At 39.8% G+C, this 23860-nt stretch overlaps 6 protein-coding genes and 2 long non-coding RNA genes across 21 annotated transcripts; 5 read left to right on the top strand and 3 right to left on the bottom strand.

Annotated features, from left to right (window-relative positions):
- Positions 1–675: 675 nt before the first annotated feature.
- LOC116935187 lies at positions 676–2148 on the bottom strand. The gene is made up of 6 exons (XR_006651656.1): positions 2013–2148; positions 1836–1952; positions 1341–1774; positions 1127–1281; positions 950–1066; positions 676–888 (listed from the first exon to the last, which is right to left on the bottom strand). It is a non-coding gene; the product is annotated as an uncharacterized LOC116935187 (long non-coding RNA).
- A 2042-nt stretch (positions 2149–4190) lies between these two features.
- On the top strand, positions 4191–6673 carry LOC116932343 (serine/threonine-protein kinase greatwall). 2 transcript variants are annotated; one of them, XM_032940126.2, is made up of 8 exons: positions 4191–4417; positions 4501–4601; positions 4659–4750; positions 4806–4927; positions 4996–5102; positions 5174–5567; positions 5639–6168; positions 6274–6673. In XM_032940126.2, exons 1-8 carry the CDS (start codon positions 4344–4346, stop codon positions 6477–6479), a joined length of 1626 nt encoding a protein of 541 aa, XP_032796017.2. In that variant the 5' UTR covers positions 4191–4343; the 3' UTR covers positions 6480–6673. The 2 variants fall into 2 exon arrangements, with proteins under 2 accessions (XP_032796017.2, XP_032796018.2); XM_032940127.2 differs by having other exon boundaries at positions 4193–4417; positions 5642–6168.
- On the bottom strand, positions 6674–11328 carry LOC116932346. 4 transcript variants are annotated; one of them, XM_032940134.2, is made up of 4 exons: positions 11193–11328; positions 9402–9588; positions 7635–7928; positions 6674–7524 (listed from the first exon to the last, which is right to left on the bottom strand). In XM_032940134.2, exons 3-4 carry the CDS (start codon positions 7862–7864, stop codon positions 7161–7163), a joined length of 594 nt encoding a protein of 197 aa, XP_032796025.1. In that variant the 5' UTR covers positions 7865–7928; positions 9402–9588; positions 11193–11328; the 3' UTR covers positions 6674–7160. The 4 variants fall into 4 exon arrangements, with proteins under 4 accessions (XP_032796025.1, XP_032796022.1, XP_032796024.1 ...); XM_032940131.2 differs by lacking the exon at positions 11193–11328 and adding an exon at positions 9671–9828; XM_032940133.2 differs by lacking the exon at positions 11193–11328 and having other exon boundaries at positions 9402–9735.
- Positions 11329–11512: 184 nt separating this feature from the next.
- Positions 11513–12077, top strand: LOC116932347. The gene is made up of 2 exons (XR_004399509.2): positions 11513–11671; positions 11746–12077. It is a non-coding gene; the product is annotated as an uncharacterized LOC116932347 (long non-coding RNA).
- LOC123476791 (mitochondrial pyruvate carrier 2-like) lies at positions 11785–12734 on the bottom strand. 5 transcript variants are annotated; one of them, XM_045179498.1, is made up of 3 exons: positions 12467–12734; positions 12234–12412; positions 11785–12177 (listed from the first exon to the last, which is right to left on the bottom strand). In XM_045179498.1, exons 2-3 carry the CDS (start codon positions 12360–12362, stop codon positions 11947–11949), a joined length of 360 nt encoding a protein of 119 aa, XP_045035433.1. In that variant the 5' UTR covers positions 12363–12412; positions 12467–12734; the 3' UTR covers positions 11785–11946. The 5 variants fall into 5 exon arrangements, with proteins under 5 accessions (XP_045035433.1, XP_045035434.1, XP_045035432.1 ...); XM_045179499.1 differs by having other exon boundaries at positions 12234–12401; positions 12495–12733; XM_045179497.1 differs by having other exon boundaries at positions 12234–12384; positions 12495–12733.
- Positions 12735–14549: 1815 nt separating this feature from the next.
- On the top strand, positions 14550–18939 carry LOC116932342 (pre-mRNA-processing factor 39). Of its 5 annotated transcripts, none has more exons than XM_032940123.2 (11): positions 14550–14717; positions 14893–14968; positions 15381–15508; positions 16022–16072; positions 16139–16680; positions 16745–17019; positions 17083–17317; positions 17399–17720; positions 17796–18207; positions 18278–18445; positions 18509–18935. In XM_032940123.2, exons 3-11 carry the CDS (start codon positions 15382–15384, stop codon positions 18741–18743), a joined length of 2367 nt encoding a protein of 788 aa, XP_032796014.2. In that variant the 5' UTR covers positions 14550–14717; positions 14893–14968; position 15381; the 3' UTR covers positions 18744–18935. The 5 variants fall into 5 exon arrangements, with proteins under 5 accessions (XP_032796014.2, XP_032796013.2, XP_032796008.2 ...); XM_032940122.2 differs by having other exon boundaries at positions 14827–14968; XM_032940124.2 differs by lacking the exons at positions 14550–14717; positions 14893–14968 and adding exons at positions 15622–15695; positions 15775–15915 and having other exon boundaries at positions 15363–15508.
- Positions 18940–19505: 566 nt separating this feature from the next.
- On the top strand, positions 19506–21416 carry LOC116932344 (epidermal retinol dehydrogenase 2). 2 transcript variants are annotated; one of them, XM_032940128.2, is made up of 8 exons: positions 19506–19858; positions 19955–20079; positions 20141–20251; positions 20311–20472; positions 20535–20617; positions 20687–20803; positions 21065–21193; positions 21264–21416. In XM_032940128.2, the coding sequence occupies exons 1-7, from the start codon at positions 19636–19638 to the stop codon at positions 21159–21161; spliced, it is 918 nt and encodes a 305-aa protein (XP_032796019.2). In that variant the 5' UTR covers positions 19506–19635; the 3' UTR covers positions 21162–21193; positions 21264–21416. The 2 variants fall into 2 exon arrangements, with proteins under 2 accessions (XP_032796019.2, XP_032796020.2); XM_032940129.2 differs by having other exon boundaries at positions 19507–19858; positions 21274–21416.
- Positions 21417–21867: 451 nt separating this feature from the next.
- Positions 21868–23667, top strand: LOC116932345 (short-chain dehydrogenase/reductase family 16C member 6). Its single transcript, XM_032940130.2, has 8 exons — positions 21868–22204; positions 22267–22391; positions 22450–22560; positions 22641–22802; positions 22884–22913; positions 22974–23026; positions 23099–23215; positions 23444–23667. The coding sequence occupies exons 1-8, from the start codon at positions 21985–21987 to the stop codon at positions 23538–23540; spliced, it is 915 nt and encodes a 304-aa protein (XP_032796021.1). The 5' UTR covers positions 21868–21984; the 3' UTR covers positions 23541–23667.
- The last annotated feature ends 193 nt before the right edge of the window (positions 23668–23860 follow it).

The following is a 23860-nucleotide window of genomic DNA, read 5'->3' as shown; positions in this document are numbered from 1 at the left end:
GAGGTCACAAATGGGGCGGATAAAGTTCAACAACCCCGTCAACTAGACTTAATCCATTCCGTAATAAACCTTTATTACCAAAAAAAGCGAAACATCTTATAGGATTATATCATTGATATCTAGTTCTAATTAAATTTGACAACACCTATTCGTTTTAGGACACTAGAAATTTTTTTCTTCTTCAAATGTCTTCATAATACACTGCGGCATACATATAAATTAAGAAAAAATCGGAACACGAAAATGAGAAAGACTTGAATGTATTTATCACAAAAAAACTGTGAAAAAGAAATCACATACAGAAAAAACAAAGACGAGAACACACGCAGGATCAGTAATTGATCGTCAAATCACACCACACTGTTGATCAATCAAATCACACCCTTCTGATTACAAGACAGGTGTTCCATCCATTACGTGCATTCCATTGGTATGAAGGGAATTGAACGCTCAGCTGGAGATAACTTGTATAGTTTTAATGAAAGTCCTGGATCAGGTGAATTTCAAAACCGCAACAGCCACCCCTGCGCGTTGTGTATTTTGTTCTAGCTTACAACAGAAATTTCAGTAAAATTTCTCGGACGCAACAGCTCGTTTGAATTGTCGTATAAACAGGACGAGCCAAATCCGATCAATTGCAAATCACGATGCCTGTGCAATTGCACAGGCAACTATGTTAGCACACAATGTTGTGAGAACTACTTCTTTGTCGAACATATTCGCAATGCGCCACAAAATGAGAAGAAGACCATTCTGCACCATTAAATGCGAACACTCTAACGTGGTGGATAACTATAACAAAGCTTGCAGATACAGCTCTACAATCTGAATGATGTTTCTAGAATGAATGATTCCTGCTGTATCAGGATCCCATCTAAGATAATATTCCTACAAATTTGAAAATATCACATTATATAGAATGCTTTCATCTATTCATAACTTTGCTCACATCATCTTTATGTTTGCTGGTAATCTGTTGGGCAATTCTAAAAAAATATGTAGCACAAGTCTGTTGATGAGTCACAGGAATTTTCTTAAGGATGTTGTTCAGTGCATCTTCAATAGCCTGAACAAAAATAATAGTTTTCACAATTTGTGGAATATATTTTTTAAATATTTTCTGAACCTCAGAGGGCAAGAGTAGGTAAGCTGGGGGTCGTAAAAACAAGTTTAGGTTTACATTTTTAGTGCGGGCCAGTTTGACACTCAACTTGAAGTCACATGCTTGAGCTATGCAGCAATCAGTGCTGCGTTCTTTTTGTTAAGCTGCCTTCTTCCCTACTGAATTTGGGACTGGAAGGTTTAACGGGTAACTGAAAACTTTGATTGAGGCTAATTACTCAAAGGTGATTGTTCATCAGGTTCCAGCGGAAGTGCAGGATTAGGTGGATTGCAAAGATGCAACATCCACCACTGAGTATGGACTTCCAGCTAGCAATGGAACTCCCTATCACTGAACCACCAATAAAGCTACTGATCCTGCAAATAAAAAAAATTAGTCCTCATCCTGAAAATGCTGTACGCAGTCTATCCTTGCCTGTGCAATTGCACAGGCAACTATGTTAGCACACAATGTTGTGAGAACTACTTCTTTGTCGAACATATTCGCAATGCGCCACAAAATGAGAAGAAGACCATTCTGCACCATTAAATGCGAACACTCTAACGTGGTGGATAACTGTAACAAAGCTTGCAGATACAGCTCTACAATCTGAATGATGTTTCTAGGATGAATGATTCCTGCTGTATCAGGATCCCATCTAAGATAATATTCCTACAAACTTGAAAATATCACATTATATAGAATGCTTTCATCTATCCATAACTTTGCTCACATCATCTTTATGTTTGCTGGTAATCTGTTGGGCAATTCTAAAAAAATATGTAGCACAAGTCTGTTGATGAGTCACAGGAATTTTCTTAAGGATGTTGTTCAGTGCATCTTCAATAGCCTGAACAAAAATAATAGTTTTCACAATTTGTGGAATATATTTTTTAAATTTTTTCTGAACCTCAGAGGGCAAGAGTAGGTAAGCTGGGGGTCGTAAAAACAAGTTTAGGTTTACATTTTTAGTGCGGGCCAGTTTGACACTCAACTTGAAGTCACACAGCACTAAGCTGTGTTAACGTTGACTACTGACCATGCCACTGACTGACTGAGCGTTCAGTGATTAACTGACTACTGCGTAACTGTTAACCGACTACATGATCGAACGGTCGGAAAACCAATCGGAATAGCAATCGATTTCCCCTATACCATACTTTAGGGCTCCTCCTCCTTTGGGGCGAGGTCTATTCTGACTCCCCCATTAAAGTGCTCATTTTGACCGCTAGATGTCGTTACAAGTATACCATAAAAGGTGGAAAAAAATGAAAAAAATGGACATAACCGCCGACGACAGTAGTCCATAAAAAAATGGGTCATTTGGCGTTCCGTAGTCTATGCAAAAAATGGAAAAATTCACTTGTCCGGGGTTCGTACCAGCCCCGGTTTATGCAAAAAATTAAAAAATACACTTGTTCGGGGTTCGTACAAACCCCGGTCTGATAAAAAAATTTTAAAATACACTTGTCCGGGGTTCGTACCAGCCCCGGTCTATGCAAAAAATTGAAAAATGCACTTGTCCGGGGTTCGTACCAACTCCGGTCAATGCAAAAAATTGAAAAATACACTTGTCCGGGGTTCGTACCAACTCCGGTCAATGCAAAAAAATTTAAAATACACTTGTCCGGGGTTCGCACCAACCCCGGTCTAATAAAAAGATTTAAAAATACACTTGTCCGGGGTTCGTACCAGCCCCGGTCTATGCAAAAAATTGAAAAATGCACTTGTCCGGGGTTCGTACCAACTCCGGTCAATGCAAAAAAATTGAAAATACACTTGTCCGGGGTTCGTACCAACCCCGGTCTGATAAAAAAATTGAAAAATACCCTTGTCCGGGATTGGCACCAACCCCGGTCTATGCAAAAAATTAAAAATACACTTGTGCGGGGTTTGTACCAACCCCGGTCTATGCAAAGAATTGAAAAATACACTTTTCCGGGTTTTGTTCCAACCCCGGTCTAATAGAAAAATTGAAAAATACACTTGTCCGGGGTTCGCACCAACCCCGGTCTATGCAAAAAATTGTAAAATACACTTGTCCGGGGTTGGTACCAACCCCGGTCTAATAAAAATATTGAATAATACACTTGTCAGGGGTTCGCACCAATCCCGGTCTATGCAAAAAATTGAAAAATACACCTTTCCGGGTTTTGTACCAACCCCGGTTTATGCAAAAAATTTAAAATACACTTGTTCGGGGTTCGTACCAACCCCGGTCTAATAAAAAAATTTAAAAATACACTTCTCCGGGGTTCGTACCAACCCGCTCTATGCAAAAAATTGAAAAGTACACTTGTCCGGGGTTCGTACCAGCCCCGGTCTGATAAAAAAAATGAAAAATATACTGGTCCGGGATTCATACCAACAACCCCGGTCTAATAAAAAAATTGAAAAATATACTTGTCCGGGGTTCGTACCAACCCCGGTCTAATAAAAAAATTGAAAAATACACTTGTCCGGGGTTCGCACCAACCCCGGTCTATGCAAAAAATTTAAAAATACACTTGTCCGGGTTTCGTACCAACCCTGGTCTAATAAAAAAATTTAAAAATACACTTGTCCGGGGTTCATTCCAACCCCGGTCTATGCAAAAATTTGAAAAATGCACTTGTTCGGGGTTCGTACCAACCACGGTCTGATAAAAAAATTGAAAAATATCACTTGTCCGGGGTTCGTACCAACAACCCCGGTCTAATAAAAAAATTGAAAAATACACTTGTCCGGGGTTCGTACCAACCCCGGTCTATGCAAAAATTAAGAATACAGTTGTCGTTTCTGGATGCCATCTTGTGGCGGAAATTTAAAGCACAAGACTAAATTCTGGAAAACTCACGAATTCGGGCCAAGAAACAGGGTAATCGGGTAGAGAATCGGGGCTAACCGGGTAATTGAACCGGTTTTGAAATTATGATACCCACGTAAAACCCGGGTAGGTAGTGGGCACAAAGTCTCAAGAACTATTACCCACCGGATCCAATTTTTTAGCCGAGAATACCTACCCATTGGACGCGGGGCCGAGCCCTACCGCACGATGGCACCGCCGTCGGACTTTTACATTATTCTAGTATTTTTAACGACCGCCAGAGGATCGGTCGTAAGCCTTGAATCCATTTTGGATGCATTGGCAACCTGTCGTCTGCATTTGCTGCTTGTTACCGTTGAAAAGATTCAAATTCGAATGGAAGCCATAACCACACGTTGACGAAAAATTTTCGATTAACAAAAGAATCTCTTCAAAATGGCTGCAGATCTAAAAGGTCCTGATATCGAGGACTTTTGTGTGCTGAAGCCCATTAGTCGTGGAGCATTCGGGTAAGTGCACCTCGTTTGTTATTTGTAAAACCACAACGTTACGGAGATGCTCATCATGTGTTGAACACTTTTTCGGTTGACAGGAAAGTTTTTTTGGGCTGTAAAAAGCAAAATCCTGACAGCATCTATGCCATAAAGGTCCTGAATAAGTCTGACATTGTTCATCGTAACATGGCTTCACAAGGTAGCCTAAATTTGTTGATTTACACCTCCTCTGCTTTATGAAGGGTTTCTTTGTTAGTTATAAGAGAAAGAAATGCATTGGCCATCTCAAAAAGTCCTTTCTGTGTTCAACTGTTTTATTGCCTTCAAAATTCTTCCAACATCTACATGGTGAGTGACTTTTATTTCTTCTCAAAATTAGAATTTACAACAGCTTTTGAACTAGGTCATGGAATACATGATTGGTGGTGATCTAAAGTCCTTGCTCAGTGAAATGGGTTACTTTGATGAAAAGATGGCCACATTTTACACAACAGAGGTTGCTTTAGCCTTGGAATATTTACACAAGTACATTGCTCCTGTGTTACACACTTATTTTTTTACATGTTTATATCAACTTTCTATGTTGCCCCTAGGCATGGCATCATTCATCGTGATGTTAAACCAGACAACATGCTTCTCTCAGATAAAGGGCATGTCAAATTGACTGACTTCGGTTTAAGTCGCGTTCATATTGGAAGAGGTAATAACATTATGAGAACGAGAAAGTTTTTCTTTGTTAACTAAGCCGATCTCGCTTTTTCCCCCGAATAGATTTGAACATATCTGATCTGCTTTCGCCTGTGGTAAACAAAAATGATTACCATATGGTGAGGACTCCTGGACAGCTTCTCTCGTTGACGTCTCACTTGTCCTTCAAGAGCGGTATGTCTCCGTGCTCCGATCGGGGACAGTCACCTGTCTTCAACACACCGGAAATCATGAGGGATCATCAGGCGTTTAAAGAGAATTCTTTCTCTCTTGATTTGAATTGCGATTTTCCTGTCGGCACAAGTCCGAACAGGAATGATGACTCGTTTACGTCTTTGAAACGGAAACACGACGCTGAATCAGAAGAACCGGATAGTCACGTTCAATTCAAAGTGCCAAGAACCGGTTTGACAGACATTTTCCGTTTTGCCAATTTAAACGAAGACTGTGACCTCAAGTACGATTAGCGATCTTTCACTTTTTCTTTTTAATGAGAGCGTTGCGATGTCATGTGGAAATTTTAACAAGCAGGGCGAGTTCGTCGGCGATTGCCAAATCGAAAATCTGCAGTCCGCCCAGCTTGAGGATTAATTCGACCCCCATTAATCATAGAGGTCGGGCTCCATTATTGCAAACAAGTACCTGTCCGGTGCCATGTCGTAGTCCAGTACCTGGTCTCGACACTCGGTTGGATTTTGTTAAGACGCCATTTAGGACACCACGTCAGATAAAGCGTGGCAAAAGGAGACGTGGAACCGTAGTGACGTTCAGTAGCCCAACCGTCTGTGATGCTGATGTGAGCCAATATGGCAGCCAAAATGAAGGTTGCGTGTTGGGCACACCCGACTACTTGGCACCCGAACTCTTGTTGAAGAAACCGCACGGACCAGCCGTTGATTGGTGGTCACTGGGTATCTGCTTTTACGAGTTCCTTTTGGGCGGGCCTCCATTCAACGACGAAACCCCAGATAAAATTTTCAAAAATATCCTGGCACGTAATATCGAATGGCCGCCCGAGGATGACGATTGCCTCAGCCCCGCTGCACGTCAAGCCATTGGTACGTTAAGCTCTTTTGCAAGCGGGAATCTATAATAGCATTTGGTTTCTTTGATCTGATAATCTGGTTCCTTATCCTTATCGATATTGCGTTGCATTTATTTAGAGGTGCTCTTAACGTTGGAACCTGGCGAGCGAGCCGATGGATCCCACCTGCGGACTCTACCGCTGTTTGACCACCTGTCTTGGACGCAAGAAATTCTCAATGTGGATGCCCCGTTTTTGCCGCAGCCTAAGGATCACACGGACACAACATATTTTCAGGCACGTAACAGCCTGCAAAATCTACGCGTTTCACAGACCGATTTTTGATTCGAAAAGCTAAACGGTTCTCTGAAACAGCTATACTTTTACACACGAAAAAAGGAAAGGAAAAACAAAAATTCTTTAGCTTTCATTTTTTTACTTTAACCCCTTAACCCGGCAGTCATCTCGTCGTATCCATGGAATAACTATATGTGCACGAAAAAAAAACAAAGACAAAAAAAAAAGATTACCAAACATAATTTTTGTTTTTTCTTTTTCGTGTATATGTTTCTACACTTGCATATTTTAAACAAACAAAAAGAATACATATACTGTAAGTGAAAATCTGCATGTGGTAAGGCAAAAAAAAGTGAAAACAAATAGACGCAGTTGTGTATCACAGGGAACGACGCAAAAGAAAAGGAGAAGAGGAGGGAGGAAAAATAACAAGGACATCAGAGAGTGGAACAAAAGGATAATGATGAAAATCTTTTGACGGTAGAGGGAGATTGTGAGAGTTTATGGACACAAGTTATTAGAATAGGCCACGAAATGTCGTCATTTATCCTCGTCAATTTAGTTCCAGGTTATGTAAATTTATTTATAATAGCGACCTTCATTAGTCATTGGAATCAGTCACATGTCGATTTCAACTTGTTAGCAAAATTTCTTTTTGTTTTCTTTTGTATTTCGTATTTGGGGGTGGGGGGTGGGTGTGGTTGCACGCGTTAAATATATAGGAATGAATCACCGTTTACTACTGCTACTTTTCCTCATCGTCAATTTTTTCCAAAAGCCCGGCTTTTTGGTTGGTGCATTCGGTTGCGATTGTACGGGTTGTTGTTCGGTCTTCTTTTCTTTCAACATGTCCAGCAAGTTGGGTTCGATGCCGGCCTTGTGGGCGTCCAGTTGGACATTATCCCATTTTTGGACCGCATCTGGTGGCTCTTGTCCGTCAATAAAAGCCTGCTGCAAGTCACGCATCATCTTCTTGCGAATGGTCTTTTTCATGGATAGATGCTTTTCAATGTGTTCCCAGTTATTATTCGACTGCTGGTTATTGCTGATATTGTTACGCTCATTGTACTCGTCCGTCTTGTTGCGCTGATTGCTGCATAAAGACCACCAGTCATCCGAGGAGTGCCAAAAATGTGGTAGGCATTATTATTTGATTTAAAAAAAAAAAACATTTTCGAAAAAAGATAAAAATTGCTGCCTCACCTGCCGTTTTTGTGTTTACTAGGAATCGAATTGTTCTCGGCTGGCAGATCTGCATGAACATGAAGATCGTTGAACAATTCCGTGACGGTTCGTTCGTCCTCGGATAGCTGCTTTTGCATCTTTTGCCATGAATTTCGTCTGACAGCCAGGCCGCCGCCCCGTGATCCAAACACATCCCACAGGTCAGGGATGGCCCGCTCCGACGACATGGCGCTAGAGGTATTTACCATTGTATAGTATTGAGTGGCCAGCTGTTTTGGAATCTGCGCGACTGAAGCTCAGCGCTTTTTTAATCTTGAGAAAGAGAAAAAAGAAAGAGGATGATATAGTCGATTCAAACAGCAGGAAGTCAGACGATGAGAGATTAAACTGCTGCAGCAGTTGAAACAACAAAACCGCCCCTCTCTTTCGCCCTGGCTCGGCCGTCTTCATTATCACGGATGTTATGCTACATTGCAACGCAATGCGCCTATCGTATCTTTTTACTCATTTTCGTTTTCTTTTTACGAGTTTGAAAAAAAAAAACAGGGTGGGCTCACTAGTAAAAAAAAAAAAAAAGAACTTTCCCATTTTCCAGCGCAGCTGGACCTCGTCGGCCCGTTGCAACGACTGAGAAATCTCTGCGTCATTATTGTAAAGCGTCAGCTGAAATTCTTTTTTTAGCCCTTTTTCCCCCCTTTTCCTCTGCTTCGCCTCAACAATAGTACCTTTTGCTACTTTGAACTTAAAGGGGGAAAGAAATGGTTGAAAGAGAGAGAAACCGGTATTTTGAAGTAGATGGAGCGGTTGAAGTTGATTGAAAAACAATTTCGTTTAAAGAAGAAGAAAAGAAAAAAGAGAGTTAATGTCAAATACCGTGAAGAACAACCAAGGGGATTAAAACGACGATCAGCAGAGCGTCAGTTCGGAACGAGTAGAAATAATGAAAAGAACAACAAAATAGAGAACTAGACAAAGATTCAACCGGTGTACAACACTACAATAAAGTTTGCTGTCAGGAAATCGACGGTTTAGGCCAAATGAGAAAAGAAAGAGACAGAGAGAGAGAGAGAGAAATATGATAAATACGTAGATAAAAACAGAATAAGACTGATTGTTGAGATGGAAGGAAAGCCTTCATTTCCTATCTGAAAGCCAAACCCATTTCGCAATGTCGACCCAGTTGAGCCGACAGCAAACAGACAAAAGACAAGCAACGAGCTCAAACATTAAATATTGCCACGTAAAAGAGGTGAGCTTAACTAGTGGAGTTCGTATATCAATCACCTGAGGATCGTTAAAAAGAAGAGAAGAAGAAAAAAAAAAAGCGAGACGAAAGATAACGAGCCCGCGTGAGCGACTATATAGCAAAAAAGAAAAGAGCGTCGTGACAAAGACTCCCAAGGTTATTTAAGATGCACGCGGGCGTATATATGCACCCGCACGAAAAGGTACACACACACTCTCATAATACATCGCGCATTTTCTTTGCTTCGTGATGAATTCATGCGTTCACCTTTCCTCCCGGGGTGCCTGCTGGCACTACCCGAGAACCTATCCTTATGATATTCCATTCCGCACGTATTTTCTGAGAGGGGCAAGGGCATAGGTTTCTTTTGTTTGGCATCAAATAACAATTGTAATTTTTTGTTTGTTTTCTTTTTGTTGTACTGTTACTGATCTACAGCCAATTCATCTCTTATTCTGTATAGAAACATTGGAAATCTCCGAGAAAGATAAACAATAACAAAGACTAATTAATTAGGCAAAATGGAATAAGCAACTCACTTTCTGCTCGGAATCCCAATGAAGGTGTTGGCCCGGTCGAGTTTTTCGTTTTGGTTTTTTTCCCCTTTCCTTGTCGAACTTTACGAATGAAACAATACGTTGAAGTTGGTTTAATCCGGTAGACACTTATTAACAGAGGTGAATAACTTTTCCGTATTTTCTTTTGTTTCTTTCCCCACGACTTTGACTGCAAAAAAAACAAACAATAATAAACTATTCGGGATATTATTTTCAAGGGGAAGAAAAACAAAAAATAACAAAACACTAACAACAGGTAAGAACGAAGGTTACGAACGAACCGCCTACGAACGCGGCGTTCGTGCGAGTGTTGCCCGCTGTCTTTTGGAGGCCTGGAGGAGATCACGTTCTCTCTCTCTTTCTCTCCCTCTTCTTCCTTCTTCTGCCCACCCTCCTTTTCTTTGAGGCTCGGAACTACAACACGGTTGGCTTTTGGCTACCTTCCTCTTCTAATACATACCCGCCTTTAGGGCATGAAACACTCGTGTTCAACCACACACACCTACACCCACGTATATAAAAATTCTCTCCCTTCGAGCCTTCGGAAAGGAGAAGAAATAAGTTTGAAAAACAAAAAGGGGAAAAAAAACAAAAAAAACTAAAAAAAAACAGTTTGGATTTTCCCAAAACATATGGGAGAAAGAAAAACACAATTCTTTTTGTATCTGTTTTGCTTTGGATTTCGCGGAATTACAGTATTTACTTGTTCTTTCCCCTTCCGCACACCGAGCTAGCAGGGACAGCAATTTCGTGATTCTATTCTGCTTGACTAGTTCTGTTACGTTTTCGGGAAATCTTTTCCTTTTTTTTTTTTTTTTTTTTTTTTGTTAATCTTTTACCAGTTGGATGATCTTCCTACACTCCGGCAAAATAACTCGAGGGCATGTTGTTGTTTTTATATTTTGAAAAATGACTCGTTTCATCTGGGAGACTGTGGGCAGAAGGTCATGATGTATTCCACCTTATTTGAACACGAACAAGAAGGCTGCTTCAACACCTGAATGGTCTTTTAAACCACAAGCAGCAGCAGTTAGAGAACAACCTAATAAAATGCACAAATGAAGAAATATTTGCCCTGAAGGTGATGGAAGACTTCTGTTCTTCTTCGCCAGAACTGGATGAAGTAGAAAAACGACTTATCGGATTTTAGAATGAAAATGAGAACGAAGAAAACAGCCAAGCCATTCTATTTAATTTCCAGTTAGTCTATGCAGATGCAGATGCCCTTGACATTTCGTCGAACGGATGGCGAAAAAAGAAGAAATTCCCAACATTTTGACGTTTCCGATGCGGCTCTGCTGATAGCAGTCGACAGTTGCCCATCTTCTGTCGGAACGTTGGTTCTTCTTCTTTTATTGCCCTTTTGTCTTTATCTCACATACCGGTATTTAGATTTTGATGTGATTATTTGACATTCGCTTTTTTGTTTTCTGTTTTCTTTTTTTTTTTTTTTCTTTCCTATCACGTGAATCCATTGAGGAAAAAAGAAAGAAAAACGGGAACTAGATCGTGACGCTGTCTTAAAGAAAATAGTCCATGGTATTGCCAACCCTCACCTTTCACTTTATAAAAACTTGTCACGCGTACTGTACCAGACATGAGCTGTGTGACGTTAGTATTTCTCCGTATTTTCTTTCCCCCAAGTTGTTAGCAGTATTTGATTGTACAGCATATACATGGACCTAAAGCGTGCTATGTTATAGCAGCGTTTTGGTGCTCCTTACTGCGGTTTTTCGACGAAAATAAGTTGAAGAAACCCTTTTCGGTACTTACATAACGTATAGACAATGGGGATAATGTAATGGGATTTCCGTTCGATATTGACGACGACGTGCCCGCCGAACTCGAGCCAGGGCAAACGAAAAATTGGATTTGAAAACAGAGCTAAGGCTACTCACGACTCGTTCGGTATGAAAACATTTTCACCTATTGCTGTGTGCGTCATCACGTTTTCTAGTGGGCGAAAGGGGCGGAGGGAAAGAATGAACGACGGACTTGGAACTCACGCTTTGATAACAAAAGCAGTTCGGTTTTTTTTTTTTTTACTTCTACTTTTATTTGTTATTTCCTTAAAAAATATAGTAACTGGCAAGTGGTTTGAAATAAATGCTTGTTGTTTGGATGTAGACCGCATAACTTCGTCGTGGTTGAATATATCTAACTTGCTATTTTATGGAAAATACATTAAGGTCACTGTTTACATTTCACCATGCCATCTATTAGCAACGGGTTGTTGTCAAGGAGCGGATATGGTGAGAAACTTCCGTGTCCAGCTCAACTCGTTGCCAATTATGTTTATTTCACAACTGTTTTCATTGTCTCGTAGGTTTCTGTAACCTTGAATAACGCTACCGGGTACATGCGCGACGTGGTTAACATTTGTATTTTGTACTCAACTGGAGGACAACTGAATAACAGATGTCTCACGGGGAAGGTAAACAAGAATTTACATAACCAATTGTTTTCAACAATAAAATGGTGATAATTGAAACTACAACTGCAACAGTCTTGGCAAATTCTCAGAAAGCTATTGAGCTATTGCCTTCTCTTTGTTTTTGTGGAGCAAGACTCGAACAACCTGGTATGCATTGGTTAGACCAACAAACAAGTTCACACTGAAAAGAGACCAGTTTTTGGGGATGATGACCAAGGAATAACGAGACCAGATGAATCCTGTGGCTGCTAAAGCACCTGATTGTCTAATGCTCACTTTCTCTACTGGGCGGTTCATGTCTCCGATACCAGCTAATACCAAGCCCTGGTAAAAAATGAGTTATCAATGAGATATAGACTTTAACTGGGAATTTTTCTAACCCATTTGAAGAGTGGTGACCAGAAGAAAACTGTTTTGGGTCCAGCTGGATGTTCCCACAAAGGTCGGAGTTTCTGCGGAACGTATCGATCAGCAAAATTTATGGTTGCTCTGTAGACTGCTGAAGACATGTTTTTGCACTGGATTCACTTTCTGTGTACCAAAAAAAGCTATTGCAAGAATATTATTCAGGCAGGATAAGACGGAAACGAAATATAAACAATTTTAGCTTTACCAGAATATCGGATACCGCAATAAAATACCTTATTTGCAAGGAAAACAAGAGGAAGAATCACAGTTTACTTAGCTGGTTACTACTGCCAAGGACTTCTCTCCTCGGGGCTCGGGATATCTTCGTCTTTTCGAGGACGAATATCGGTGCGACTGGTATTCACGCATTCCGGTGGGCGGGTGCAGGTGGTGGAAGGATTCCGCAACCGCAAAATCTATGGACGTTTAGTTCACTTGAAGGAAAACCCAGAAATTCGCGTCTTTATATGTTGCAGAACCACTTTTAGTTTTCTTCGTGAAGTCAACAGAGAAAACGTTGCCAGATTTTCAAACAAAAATGTAATGCAATAATTATAATTTAATCAGAGTAATAGAAATAGAATAGAATACGTATTTAATTATAAATCACTTCAGGCGATCACCCCATCACCGTTAATCGTTTATGCCTTGTGTTGTGGCAGTTTTGGAGCTGGGAGATGTGTGAGGCATATTTGCGTCTAGATAAAAGCAAAACTGCATCGTTACCGAACGGCGAACGCCAACAAAAATAATTCCAGTAAAAGTGTTAAATAAGAATCTTGTAAATATTGAGTATTGTCTGGTATTGTAAAAAAACCATAGATTTTTACGGAGTTACGTATGTGTAAAGCCAGAAGCTAGCTACTTTGAGGTGAAGACCAAACCCCAAACCTTAAAACTAATTGAGTGTTTCCGACTTCTATCCATATGACATTTTTTATACATTCTCTTTTATGTATTACACCGTAATTAAAATATTCTGTTAGTGCGATACGTTAAATATAGAATTTCACAGGCCCATTCACCAACGTAAATGATTTCATACCTGTGAAGAAAACCGGATTTTTTTTTCTCACTTAACGTTTGAACACAGGTTCTTCCAGACTTCCAGTACCTGTAAAACTGTTATGCGTGATAAAAAGTTATAGGAGAACACAAGTCTAGATACCATTAACTTTATTTATACGAATATAATTCGTGGACAAACTTAAAAAAACACAAATAAATACTTAAAAGTTGACATTCTTCTTGTTCCATTTGTTCGTGTTTCGTGACAAACATTTCATTAGCCCCCTTAATATTTTACTTCCACTTTCATGCACATGGGAATTCAGGTATCTGGTTGATGATAGCTCTCTATTTTACGCATTTTTGTCGTTGAGAATGACAAATGTCCGGAATACGCTTCACGGACGTAAAACATTTTAATTAGACAAAAATGATATATTCGTTACTCGTTCATCCATAAACTTTTCATCTTTTCTCGTAGAAAGTTAGACGGGTTTTGGCACGCCGGCACAAGAGTTAGAAAGTTTGTACCCGGATTAAGTCTTGGTAATATACAATTTATATCTTTCGATCGAATAAAGAATAATAAAAAAAAAGTTACGTTCACTTTGAATGATCGAGTTTGCAGTATAGGTATTTTCTTAGGTATCTGCTTTGTTCGTCCATCAATCAAATTGGATTTTGTAGCTACCACCCCGTTCTGTCAGCTTTATGACAATGGTTGCCGTAGCCAAGACTTGACGCAAAGTGGGGGATACGTATTCCCGAATGATAATAAAAACGGCCCAAACGTATCTTGTCTTTTGCATGCAAAAAAAATGGCGAAGAAATTCATAGCATCCCATGGACTATGCGATTTTTTTGTTAATGATTTTTATATGAAGAGGAAAAGAGCTTGTAAAAGCTAGGAATAATACTAGAAAATAATGCAAAAAGTACAAAACAAAACAAAGATTTTGGTAACTGTACCCAGCGATAATGCTGCTCCAATAGCAAAGTGGTGTTTGCTACTGCTGCACCTGCACCTGCACACTGCTCCCTCTCCCTGCAGCCTGCAGCCCTGCACCTTTAAGTTATTGTGAAATCCAGAGGAACCATAGCATAGAATTTTTTTAGAACGAAGAATTTTAATAAAACTTAAAAATGTTTTTTTGTTTATCAATATTTTCTCATTTTCTATGACCTGAATGCAACGCAACTATCACCCACCAGATGGCGATCAAAAATTAGAAATCTATACCAGTAGGAGCCTCTAGTGTAGCAAATAGTTGAGAATCCGCCATCTTTTTATCATTCAGTCGGGGCTTAACGTTAACGCGATAACGTTTTCTAAAAGCAAGCGAAAGACCCAAGCGTCTTTGACGACGAAGTTTTCTCCTACGGTATATTATCCCAATTTTTTTTATCCAGCTGTATCGTAAACATCCAGTGTTCACAAATATTTTAAGGTATTTGAATTTTATCTTTTCTTTTATTCCTTTCGATTATTAAGTTGATGTTATATTTTTTGACGGCCTCACTTTTGATTTGAATTACTACAAATTGGCGGAAAGGTAGACAAATTTCTTACTACACACGGAGATTGAAAATAATTGTGTTCAAAACCCGCTTATTGATTCACAGAACATAATTCTCGTGTCTTCAAACATAGAAAAAAAATAACAAATTTGTTGCGGAAACCTGTTACGATTTTCAAACAGTATGTGTTTTAAGCAGCAAGTGAAAATGAATGATACAATTTATAAGTTTTCATAAATACTGTTCGTTGAAAATTGGTTTCCTATTGTGGTTGTGACCTGCTTTCAATTAGATGACCAACATCTGGGTGTAACTTGGAATTGACACAAAGACATGGCTTAAGTGGAAATGTTTCACTTTATAAATCAGTCGTCATTTTGTTGGGATCACAGCCATAACAAGGGAATTTAGCACTAGAAGAATGTGCAATACTAGTATATATTTGCTTGGTGGCCAACAAAACATGTCATCCTACTCAAGTACAAAAAGTACTCGGTCAGCTGGTCAAAGATCTTAAAATCTTAAGAGTGTTTGAACTGCAACCATAAGGTATTTAACATCAATTGTTGTACTCTAAATATTTTCATTTGTAGCATGGAAGATAATGACTACAGCTTTGGTGCTATGGAGGACAGCAGCAGCCGGGTGAGCTACGACCAGGGCAGTGAGGAGAACGGACAAGGCGGCGATTCTTCGATCGTAATGGAAGGAGGATTCAGTGGTAAGTTTGGTTGAACCTAAGTCTCACACAAGGCGTCATCCGTCTAAAAGTATATAACTATATTTTGCATACCAATTTTTCTTGGCCTTTTTGAACCTTTGACCTTGTACCAGGTGGGAAAATGTTCCTTCTACTACACAGGCACACACAAGACAGCAAAAATTGGAGTGCCGTGCGCCAAGCGTTTGTAATTCACTAAGACAAATGTTTGATTACATTCAAGTCATCAAGGCCCTATAAACACTTCTAATCCCCCATTGTTCTAGCGATCCCTTTTTTTAACGCACACATCGACTGAGAGAGGGGGACATATGTGAACCCACGATCATGTTCGCCACAGATAATTAATCCCCTCGCGACAGGTTGGGGGATGACTATCAAAGCGCAATTCAGTGAGACCCGATGAGGTTTGTTTGGGCCAGCCATTAGTTTTAAAACTCAAAATTTCATGCAACTTGTTCCCGATTCTCGTTGCCAATACGTGGAAATTTAATGGTAACTTTTTCGTTTCAGAATCACAACTGGGTGGCGGAGACAGCAACAGCGGTTTGGGAGTCATTGCAGGTGTGTTGGAAATTGTATGTTAACAGTCGGACATGTTTTATTGTATATTTTCTCATGCTTGTTTAGCCAAAGCTGATTTTGAATGGAGCGCTGCGCGGGAAACAACCGAAGTCAAGAAGGAACTAAACGGCAACCAGGACAGGGAGGACTCCGGAGAAGATGATGAATCTAAAAATCGCAAACGGCCTTTCATTGATGAACTGGGAGAGGAGGATTCCGAGAGCCTGACAGAAAAACGTGTTAAAACAGAGGTGAAAGATGAAACGTCGATGAGCAACTCAGAAAGTGCTATTGAAGGCATCCGCGAAGATGTGAGTGATAACGAATCCACAGAGGCGCTATGGACGGCCTTCGACGTCATCAAACCCAGAATTATGAAATCCGAGCAGTTACCCGATCTCGAAAAATTCTGGAGGCCCGTTATCGAGAGTCCGAAAGATTTCCAGGCATGGACATCCCTTCTTCAGTATGTCGACCATGAAAACGATGTAGCAGCTGCTCGTGAAGCGTACGATTCCTTCCTTCGTCGATATCCTTACTGTTATGGCTACTGGAAAAAGTGGGCTGACTACGAGAAGAAAAAGGCCATGAAAAAAGATTGTGAGAAGGTGCGCTGATGCCTCAATGTTATTTTTCCTTGATTTCTCTTGTAAAACTCTTCTACATATCTAGGTTTTTGAACGAGGTCTGGCTGCTATTCCTCTGTCAGTCGACTTGTGGCTGCACTACTTGAACTACTGCCGTGTCCATCATGCAGCCAATGAAACCTTCGTTCGAGAACAGTTTGAACGTGCCATGACAGTCTGTGGACTGGAATTCCGGTCGGATCGCCTTTGGGAACTGTATATAAACTGGGAAGTGGAGCGAGATGATCTTCGACGAGTTTTTCAAATTTACGACAAACTCTTAGCTGTCCCCACCCAATTTCATACGACACATTGGGACAAGTAAGCTCATTAAACGATTAAATTACACAATCTAGATAGCAGATATTAATCATTTTGAAATAGTTTTCAGGATTTGGTGAACCAGAACGATCCAAAAGAACTTTTGACCTTAGAAGAATATGAAGAACTGAAACTGGAAATTTTTACGGAACGCAAAATTTCAACCGAAGCTGTTGCCGATATTAAGTTGACAGAAGAAGAAATTCAGGCCATTCGTAAGAAAACCAAAGAACGGCGCCAGGTGTTTCATTCCAAAACTGAAAAGGATATCACTGATCGATGGGCTTTTGAAGAAGGGGTAAATAATTTATATTTCATTTTTGGTATTCCGTAAATTTTACAGTATTAATAATCCAATATCATCATTGGTACAATACAGATAAAACGACCTTACTTCCACGTCAAGCCGCTTGAGCGTGGCCAGCTGAAAAACTGGAAATCATACCTGGAGTTTGAAATCGAACAAGGTGACCAACTTAGGATTGATACTCTCTTCGAGCGCTGCCTCATCGCTTGTGCCCTATACGACGATTACTGGCTAATGTACGCTCAGCATTTGGAGTCGCGGTGGAACGATGAATTGGATAATCGTCCCCAGATCGAAAAACAGCTACGCAGTGTCTACCGACGAGCTTGCACAGTTCATGTATATGATAAGACGACGCTTTACCTTATGTGGTCCAATTTTGAAGAAAAGACTGGTTAGTCAATTTTTGCATAATATGACTTTTCAGCCTTATGCATAGTAATCTAACTGAATTGTTCTTATTGTTCAGGTCATTTGCATAGAGCCGGATTGATTTTAGACTTGCTTGAGAAAGTGGCTCCAAAGTTCGATAGTTTGGCAGTGCGTCGAGTCAATTTAGCACGACGACAGGGTGATCACGAACGAGTGATTGCTTATTATAGAAAATACATTGAAAGCGCAAAGAAAGATAACGGTACGTTAGCGCCATTATCACTCAGGGCGTCGCGTTTTGCTGCAAAAGTCATGGATGATGAAGAATTAGCTGAAGAGTTTGTCGAGAAGGCATTAGAGAAGGAACCGCGAAACGCACGGCTTTACATTCAACTCTTCGACGTACGCTTCCAGAAAAAGCCTTTGGACTTCGAGGGCTGTGTCCAAGCACTGAATCGAGCTCTCAAATCAAAACTAGATTTGGAACAGCGATGCCGATTTGCCCATAGGTAACGTAGTCTTACTACTTTAGAGTGCTAGAAAGTTGCTTGAATTTGATATTTTGTGGTATTTTAATAGAAAAGTGGAATTCCTAGAGGATTTTGGCATGAACGTTGACGATATTTCAGCCGCGCAGGATGAATATCAGAAGTTAGCATTAAAGCTTCAAAATGATCGCCAAGCAAAAGCTGCCGCTCAAATGGCGCAACAGCAAGCCAGCGCGACAAACGCCCCAACAGATGCCAGGTAGATTATTTGTGTTTCTAGGTAAATTTTGGACAGCAGTCGATTATCTAATTTTTTGGTTAGCGCGGGAGACGACGCGACAAAAACCAGTAAAACGGAAACATCTGCGACAGCAACAACAACGTACACCGGAGCTTACGACGGAGCCAACTATCAAGGTTTCCAGGGCCAAGCGGGCTATCAAGGACAATATCAGTACCCTGGTTGGGGAGGTTATCAGTATCCTGCTGCCGCTGCTGCTGGTGGATGGGGACAACAAGGCTATTATCCACAACAAGGATATGGCCAGCCACAGTAACTTTTGCTCTAGTGAATCCTTGAAAGGAAAACGTGTTTCTAAGCAACGGCAAGATTTTTTTTTTTTTTTTTTCATGTCATCTTATCTTCATACATACATACACACACTGATCTTAGCCTTTCCGCAATGGTTTCAATCGTTTACTGTACAAGATTAAGCTTTTTTTGGACCAATACATCATCAAGAAAAATGGTAACGATATCCATTAATTAAAGCACGTAATTTATTTTTTGTGGGTCGTGTTTCTGGTTCGGTGTTTGGATGTTCATTTTTATCTTTCTAGTCCTACTCGTTGTGACAGGGTGTTGCTGATCTATGCACAGTTGACAAGATTGTCGCTAATCGACCAAATCCATCGTTCAATTAGTGAAGAAACTTGATAATGCAGTACTGTAAATTCCTCTATTAATCGCGGTGGAACAAACGAGATATTCAGGGACACGATCTCGAACAGAAGAAGGATGCGCACTAAAGAGGTCATTATATCTATTTATACATGAAATGGCATTGTGTAATCAACGTTAGATGCACACACGGTTGTACGACTACCGAATGTGAAAAACAGCGTTTTGTGTGCCAGCGAATGGGACGGTGAGTTGTAAATCCTTGATTAGATATTTGCCACGTGCATTCGTATCAAATTGATCAAAAAAGAAATAGTTTGCGTCCAGAGGTCAAAGCCAGCAAGAGATAATTTCCAACGCCGGTCATCTCTAGTCTAAGGGTCCCCGAAACAAGCCAAGATGTAGCAATACATTACAAGAGTTCAAAAGGGTATCTCTGCTCAGCTGTCTCGAATTGGATGGTTTTGCCATTCAACCAGCCAAAAATGTACCACTTTTGAAAAGATTTTCAACGCGTGAACAACAATAGTCGAACAACTTCAGCAACCATGTTGACGATTATCCTAGAAACCATTTACAATCTGGTTATGCTCTTCTACTACATAGGAGAAGCCTTTGTTATGAAGTTCATTCCCACTAAATTTCGAACAAAAGATATTTCTGGACAAGTTGCACTGGTGACGGGAGCCGGTGGCGGAATCGGCAGACTGATCGCTCTAGGGCTTTCGAACCTTGGATGTGTAGTTGTTTGCTGGGATATAGCCAAACAAGGTAAGACATTAGGAAATGTATATTCACGGTAATAGATTTCTCCCATTTCCAAAATTCTAAATCTTATTTTTTTTTTTAAACTTCAATCCGTAATAGCGAATGAAGAAACAGCACGATTGATCAAGTTGTCGAAAGGACAGGTGTTTGCTTATCAAGTTGACTTGACAAAGCGTGAAGATATTTACCGAGCAGCAGAGCGTGTAAAAAAAGATGTCGGTAAAGTAAGGATACAAATACAATCGTTGTTTTAATTTTCGGCATACTAATAAATCAATTAAATAGGTAACAATATTAGTCAACAATGCGGGTGTAGTGACGGGTAAAGCGATACTTGAGTGCTCAGATGAGCTAATCCAGCGCACTTTTGACGTCAACATCCTAGCGCATTTTTGGGTAATTCAAAGTAAATAAAACGAAAACATCATATGTAATTCAATGTAATTCATTCCTAGACTGTTAAAAGTTTCCTGCCTGATATGATAATGCAAGACCAAGGCCATATTGTGACTATTGCTAGTTTAGCCGGCTTCTCGGGTTGCAATCGCATGGTGGACTATTGTGCTTCGAAATTCGCAGCTGTGGGTTTCGATGAATCGCTTCGAACTGAATTAGCCGTAAGTCATAATTCATGCTGTTCATACCTAATCAACTTTGTAATTAATGTATCTCTGTGCAGGTGGAGGGACGTAAAGGAGTGAAAACGACTGTAATATGTCCATTTTTTGTCAAGACACCACTTTTTGCTGGCATTAAATCCAAGTACGTGTAAACGATGAAATTTAAAAAATCTGAATTATGTGTAATGCAGTTTTCTCTCTTGCCAACCAGAGTTCTGCCTGTTCTCGAACCAGAAACGGTAGCGAACGAAACCATTACCGCCATTCTTACTGAAGAACCAATGTGCCTCATTCCTAGTCGCCTTTCAGTCTTAATTGCACTTAAATCGTAAGTAATACTTTTATCATGAATTTTAGTTGTTATTTGTGCATGTCCATAAAAATACTTTTTTGGTCTTTTTTTTTTCTCCTATTGTCTACTAGTCCCATGGCACAACACATAAGTAACAAACAACAAATAAGATAGCAATAATCTTGCGATAGCGCATATTTGTACAATCACAATATCTCATTTCATGTCGCAGATGAAAATATCTGCCAAAACAATTTAGATGTGCTGTAATTTTTTTTGTGTTTTTCTTTTTCACAGCCTTCTACCCATCAAAGCTTTAATTAGCAGCTATAAGGCGTTTGGTTTGGACGAAACGATGAACGCATTTGAGGGTTCTAAAACCAAGTACAATTAGAACACCTTCTTTTTCATCACATCTGACCTTTGGTAATAGTAATTTAGATAAACAATATGTTACGCACATATTCAAAATGCGTTTTTGTTATCTTTTTATGAGATGCTTGCAGAAGGATTACGGCATGTATTTTATTTGCAGATCGTAAAGGAAAAAAAAACAAATAAACAAAAACAAATGAAGTTGAAATGACAAATTGTTTCACTGTCGAACTTTTAAAGTATTTTTAAAGAAATACAGTTTGTCAACACACTATGTTACACGTAAAATTCACCTTTTCCAACAAGCCTTTCTTTTTCGTTTGTTACTTGGGCCATCAGTCTAAGCGCCTTTTAGTTCGTTGTTGTCAGCCCATTTTTAACAAGGAGCTTCCTCTTTTAATCCTATAATTATAGAGAAGGAAATCAATAATTAGGAACGATTTATTGTCTGGAGCTTCCAAAGAAGAAGATTCAAATATTCATAAATAAAGGGGGGAAATCAATATTTTGTCGTATTTCATAAGACGCTATGCTAGTTACAGTTTGTAGAGAATCCTGTTCGGCTTCTTATTTCAAGAGGGGCTTTTATGTCTCGCTTTGGTTTCTCTGTACACAAGGTTGCACATGCGCACATGCATCAACCCTAGTCATGTTCTTAGACCAAGGACATCATATTGCACCCGATAGGATTTGAGATAACATCACCGTCAAAGTTCAGCACAACAGTGATGCATCCAGTCCAAGAGGATATCAGTAAATAGACTCGCTGTTGGGTATCAAAGCGTATTGTGCCACTCTGACGGCGAATCTTGCCTAGTGAACAACCAGTTTTCCAGTCTACCATGGGTGCAATCATGGATACGCTCTACAACCTTTGCATGATTCTGTACTACATCTTTTATGCGATGATAGTACCTTGGATTCCGATCAAGTATCGCTCAAAAGACATTTCCGGACAGATAGCGTTGGTAACGGGAGCCGGTGGCGGAATTGGACGGTTGTTGGCCATTGGGCTATCGAACGCCGGGTGTAAAGTAGTTTGCTGGGATGTGGCCAAGCAATGTATGAGTGACATTTAAAATTTTATTGTGATTGATTTTTAACGCATTTATTGATGTTGTTAGCAAACGAGGAAACTGTCCGATTGATTCAAATGTCGAAAGGTGTAGCTTTTGCCTATCAAGTGGACTTGACGAAGCGCGAAGAGGTTTACCAAGTGGCTCAACGCGTTAAACGCGAAGTCGGAAAGGTAAATATCTAGTCTAATTTTAGCACTTCGTATTTTATTAATAGAATTTGTTGACCAGGTTTCAATCTTGATAAACAATGCTGGCGTTGTTTCAGGAAAAGTGCTGCTCGACTGCTCCGACGAACAGATTCAGCGAACTTTTGACGTTAATGTCCTTGCTCATTTTTGGGTACGTTGAAACTTTCTTTATTCAGGCAATTCTTTTACTGAGCGTTGTTTGCATTTAAACACGTTTTTTTTTGTGCATAGACTGTCAAAAGTTTCTTGCCCGATATGATCATGCAAGATTCAGGCCATATTGTTACCGTAGCCAGTTTGGCTGGTCTAACTGGATCCGATCGCTTAGTGGATTATTGCTCTTCGAAATTCGCAGCCGTTGGTTTTGATGAAGCGCTCCGAACGGAATTGGCCGTAAGTGATATTTTTATCCTAGCGTTTATTTTTGCCAGCATATGACGTTTCAATATAAATAAATCAATTGATACATTATAGATAGATGGGCGGAAAGGAATTAAAACAACGGTAAATACTTATTCATTTTTCTAATTGCTAAATCAAATTGACGATGAATCAAATTCGTAGATTGTGTGTCCGTATCTCGTCAATACCCCTCTTTTCGCTGGAGCCACATCAAAGTATGAAATAGTTTTATTTTTAGCGAGGATGAGTGACTAATATCGCCGATTTTTTATTTAATATTGACTAAGGTTTTTGCCAGCTTTGGAGCCGCAGGATGTTGCACAAGCGGCAATCAATTCAATTCTAACAAACGAAGAAGTTTGTATCGTACCACGCTATATTTCCTATTTAATGGTTCTTAAAAGGTACGTGCTCATTCTTAAGAATTATTTCGCAAATACTAGGCTATATATCAGGAACAGCTAGTTCAGATGATTTAGTTTTACATTACCGTTATTTATCGGTGCGTTGTTTTCTGTTGAAGGCTACGCCACATTACTCTCTTTTTAAGAATTATCTTAACTGTTCGTCTATTTCAGACGACATGATTTTTATTACCAAGCATTATTTAAAATACCACTGACTGATTTCAGATTTCTCCCCGTGAAAGCCCAGATCGCCAGCCATCGTGCGTTAGGACTCGGGGAAATGATGAACAATTTTCAAGTCACGAAACCGAAATACAACTAACATCTGAATATTGAACTCGCTAATGAGAATACTAGTGAAATCTGAGATTTCTATTTTTTGAATCCTTGTCACAGTAATTCCAATTTTTCGATGTTAAAAAAATTGCAATATACGGTATAATACGGAACGCCATTTGGCCCATTTTTTTTATATAGACAACTCCTTTTCTCCGGTTAAAACAGAATCAAACTGTTTTAGCGCAACCACTTGAATTTGAATCAATTATTTTAAAATGAAAATCATGCATAGGGCTAGTATGCTATATTTAGTTCGGCATAAGACTATATAAGACCAACTTTAAGCCCGAGTTTTTGTACTGG

This window comes from Daphnia magna, linkage group LG10, assembly GCF_020631705.1.
Source record: "Daphnia magna isolate NIES linkage group LG10, ASM2063170v1.1, whole genome shotgun sequence".
Taxonomy (NCBI): domain Eukaryota; kingdom Metazoa; phylum Arthropoda; class Branchiopoda; order Diplostraca; family Daphniidae; genus Daphnia; species Daphnia magna.
Note: the sequence above shows the minus strand (reverse complement) of the source record. Positions and strands in the feature narration are given on the sequence as shown.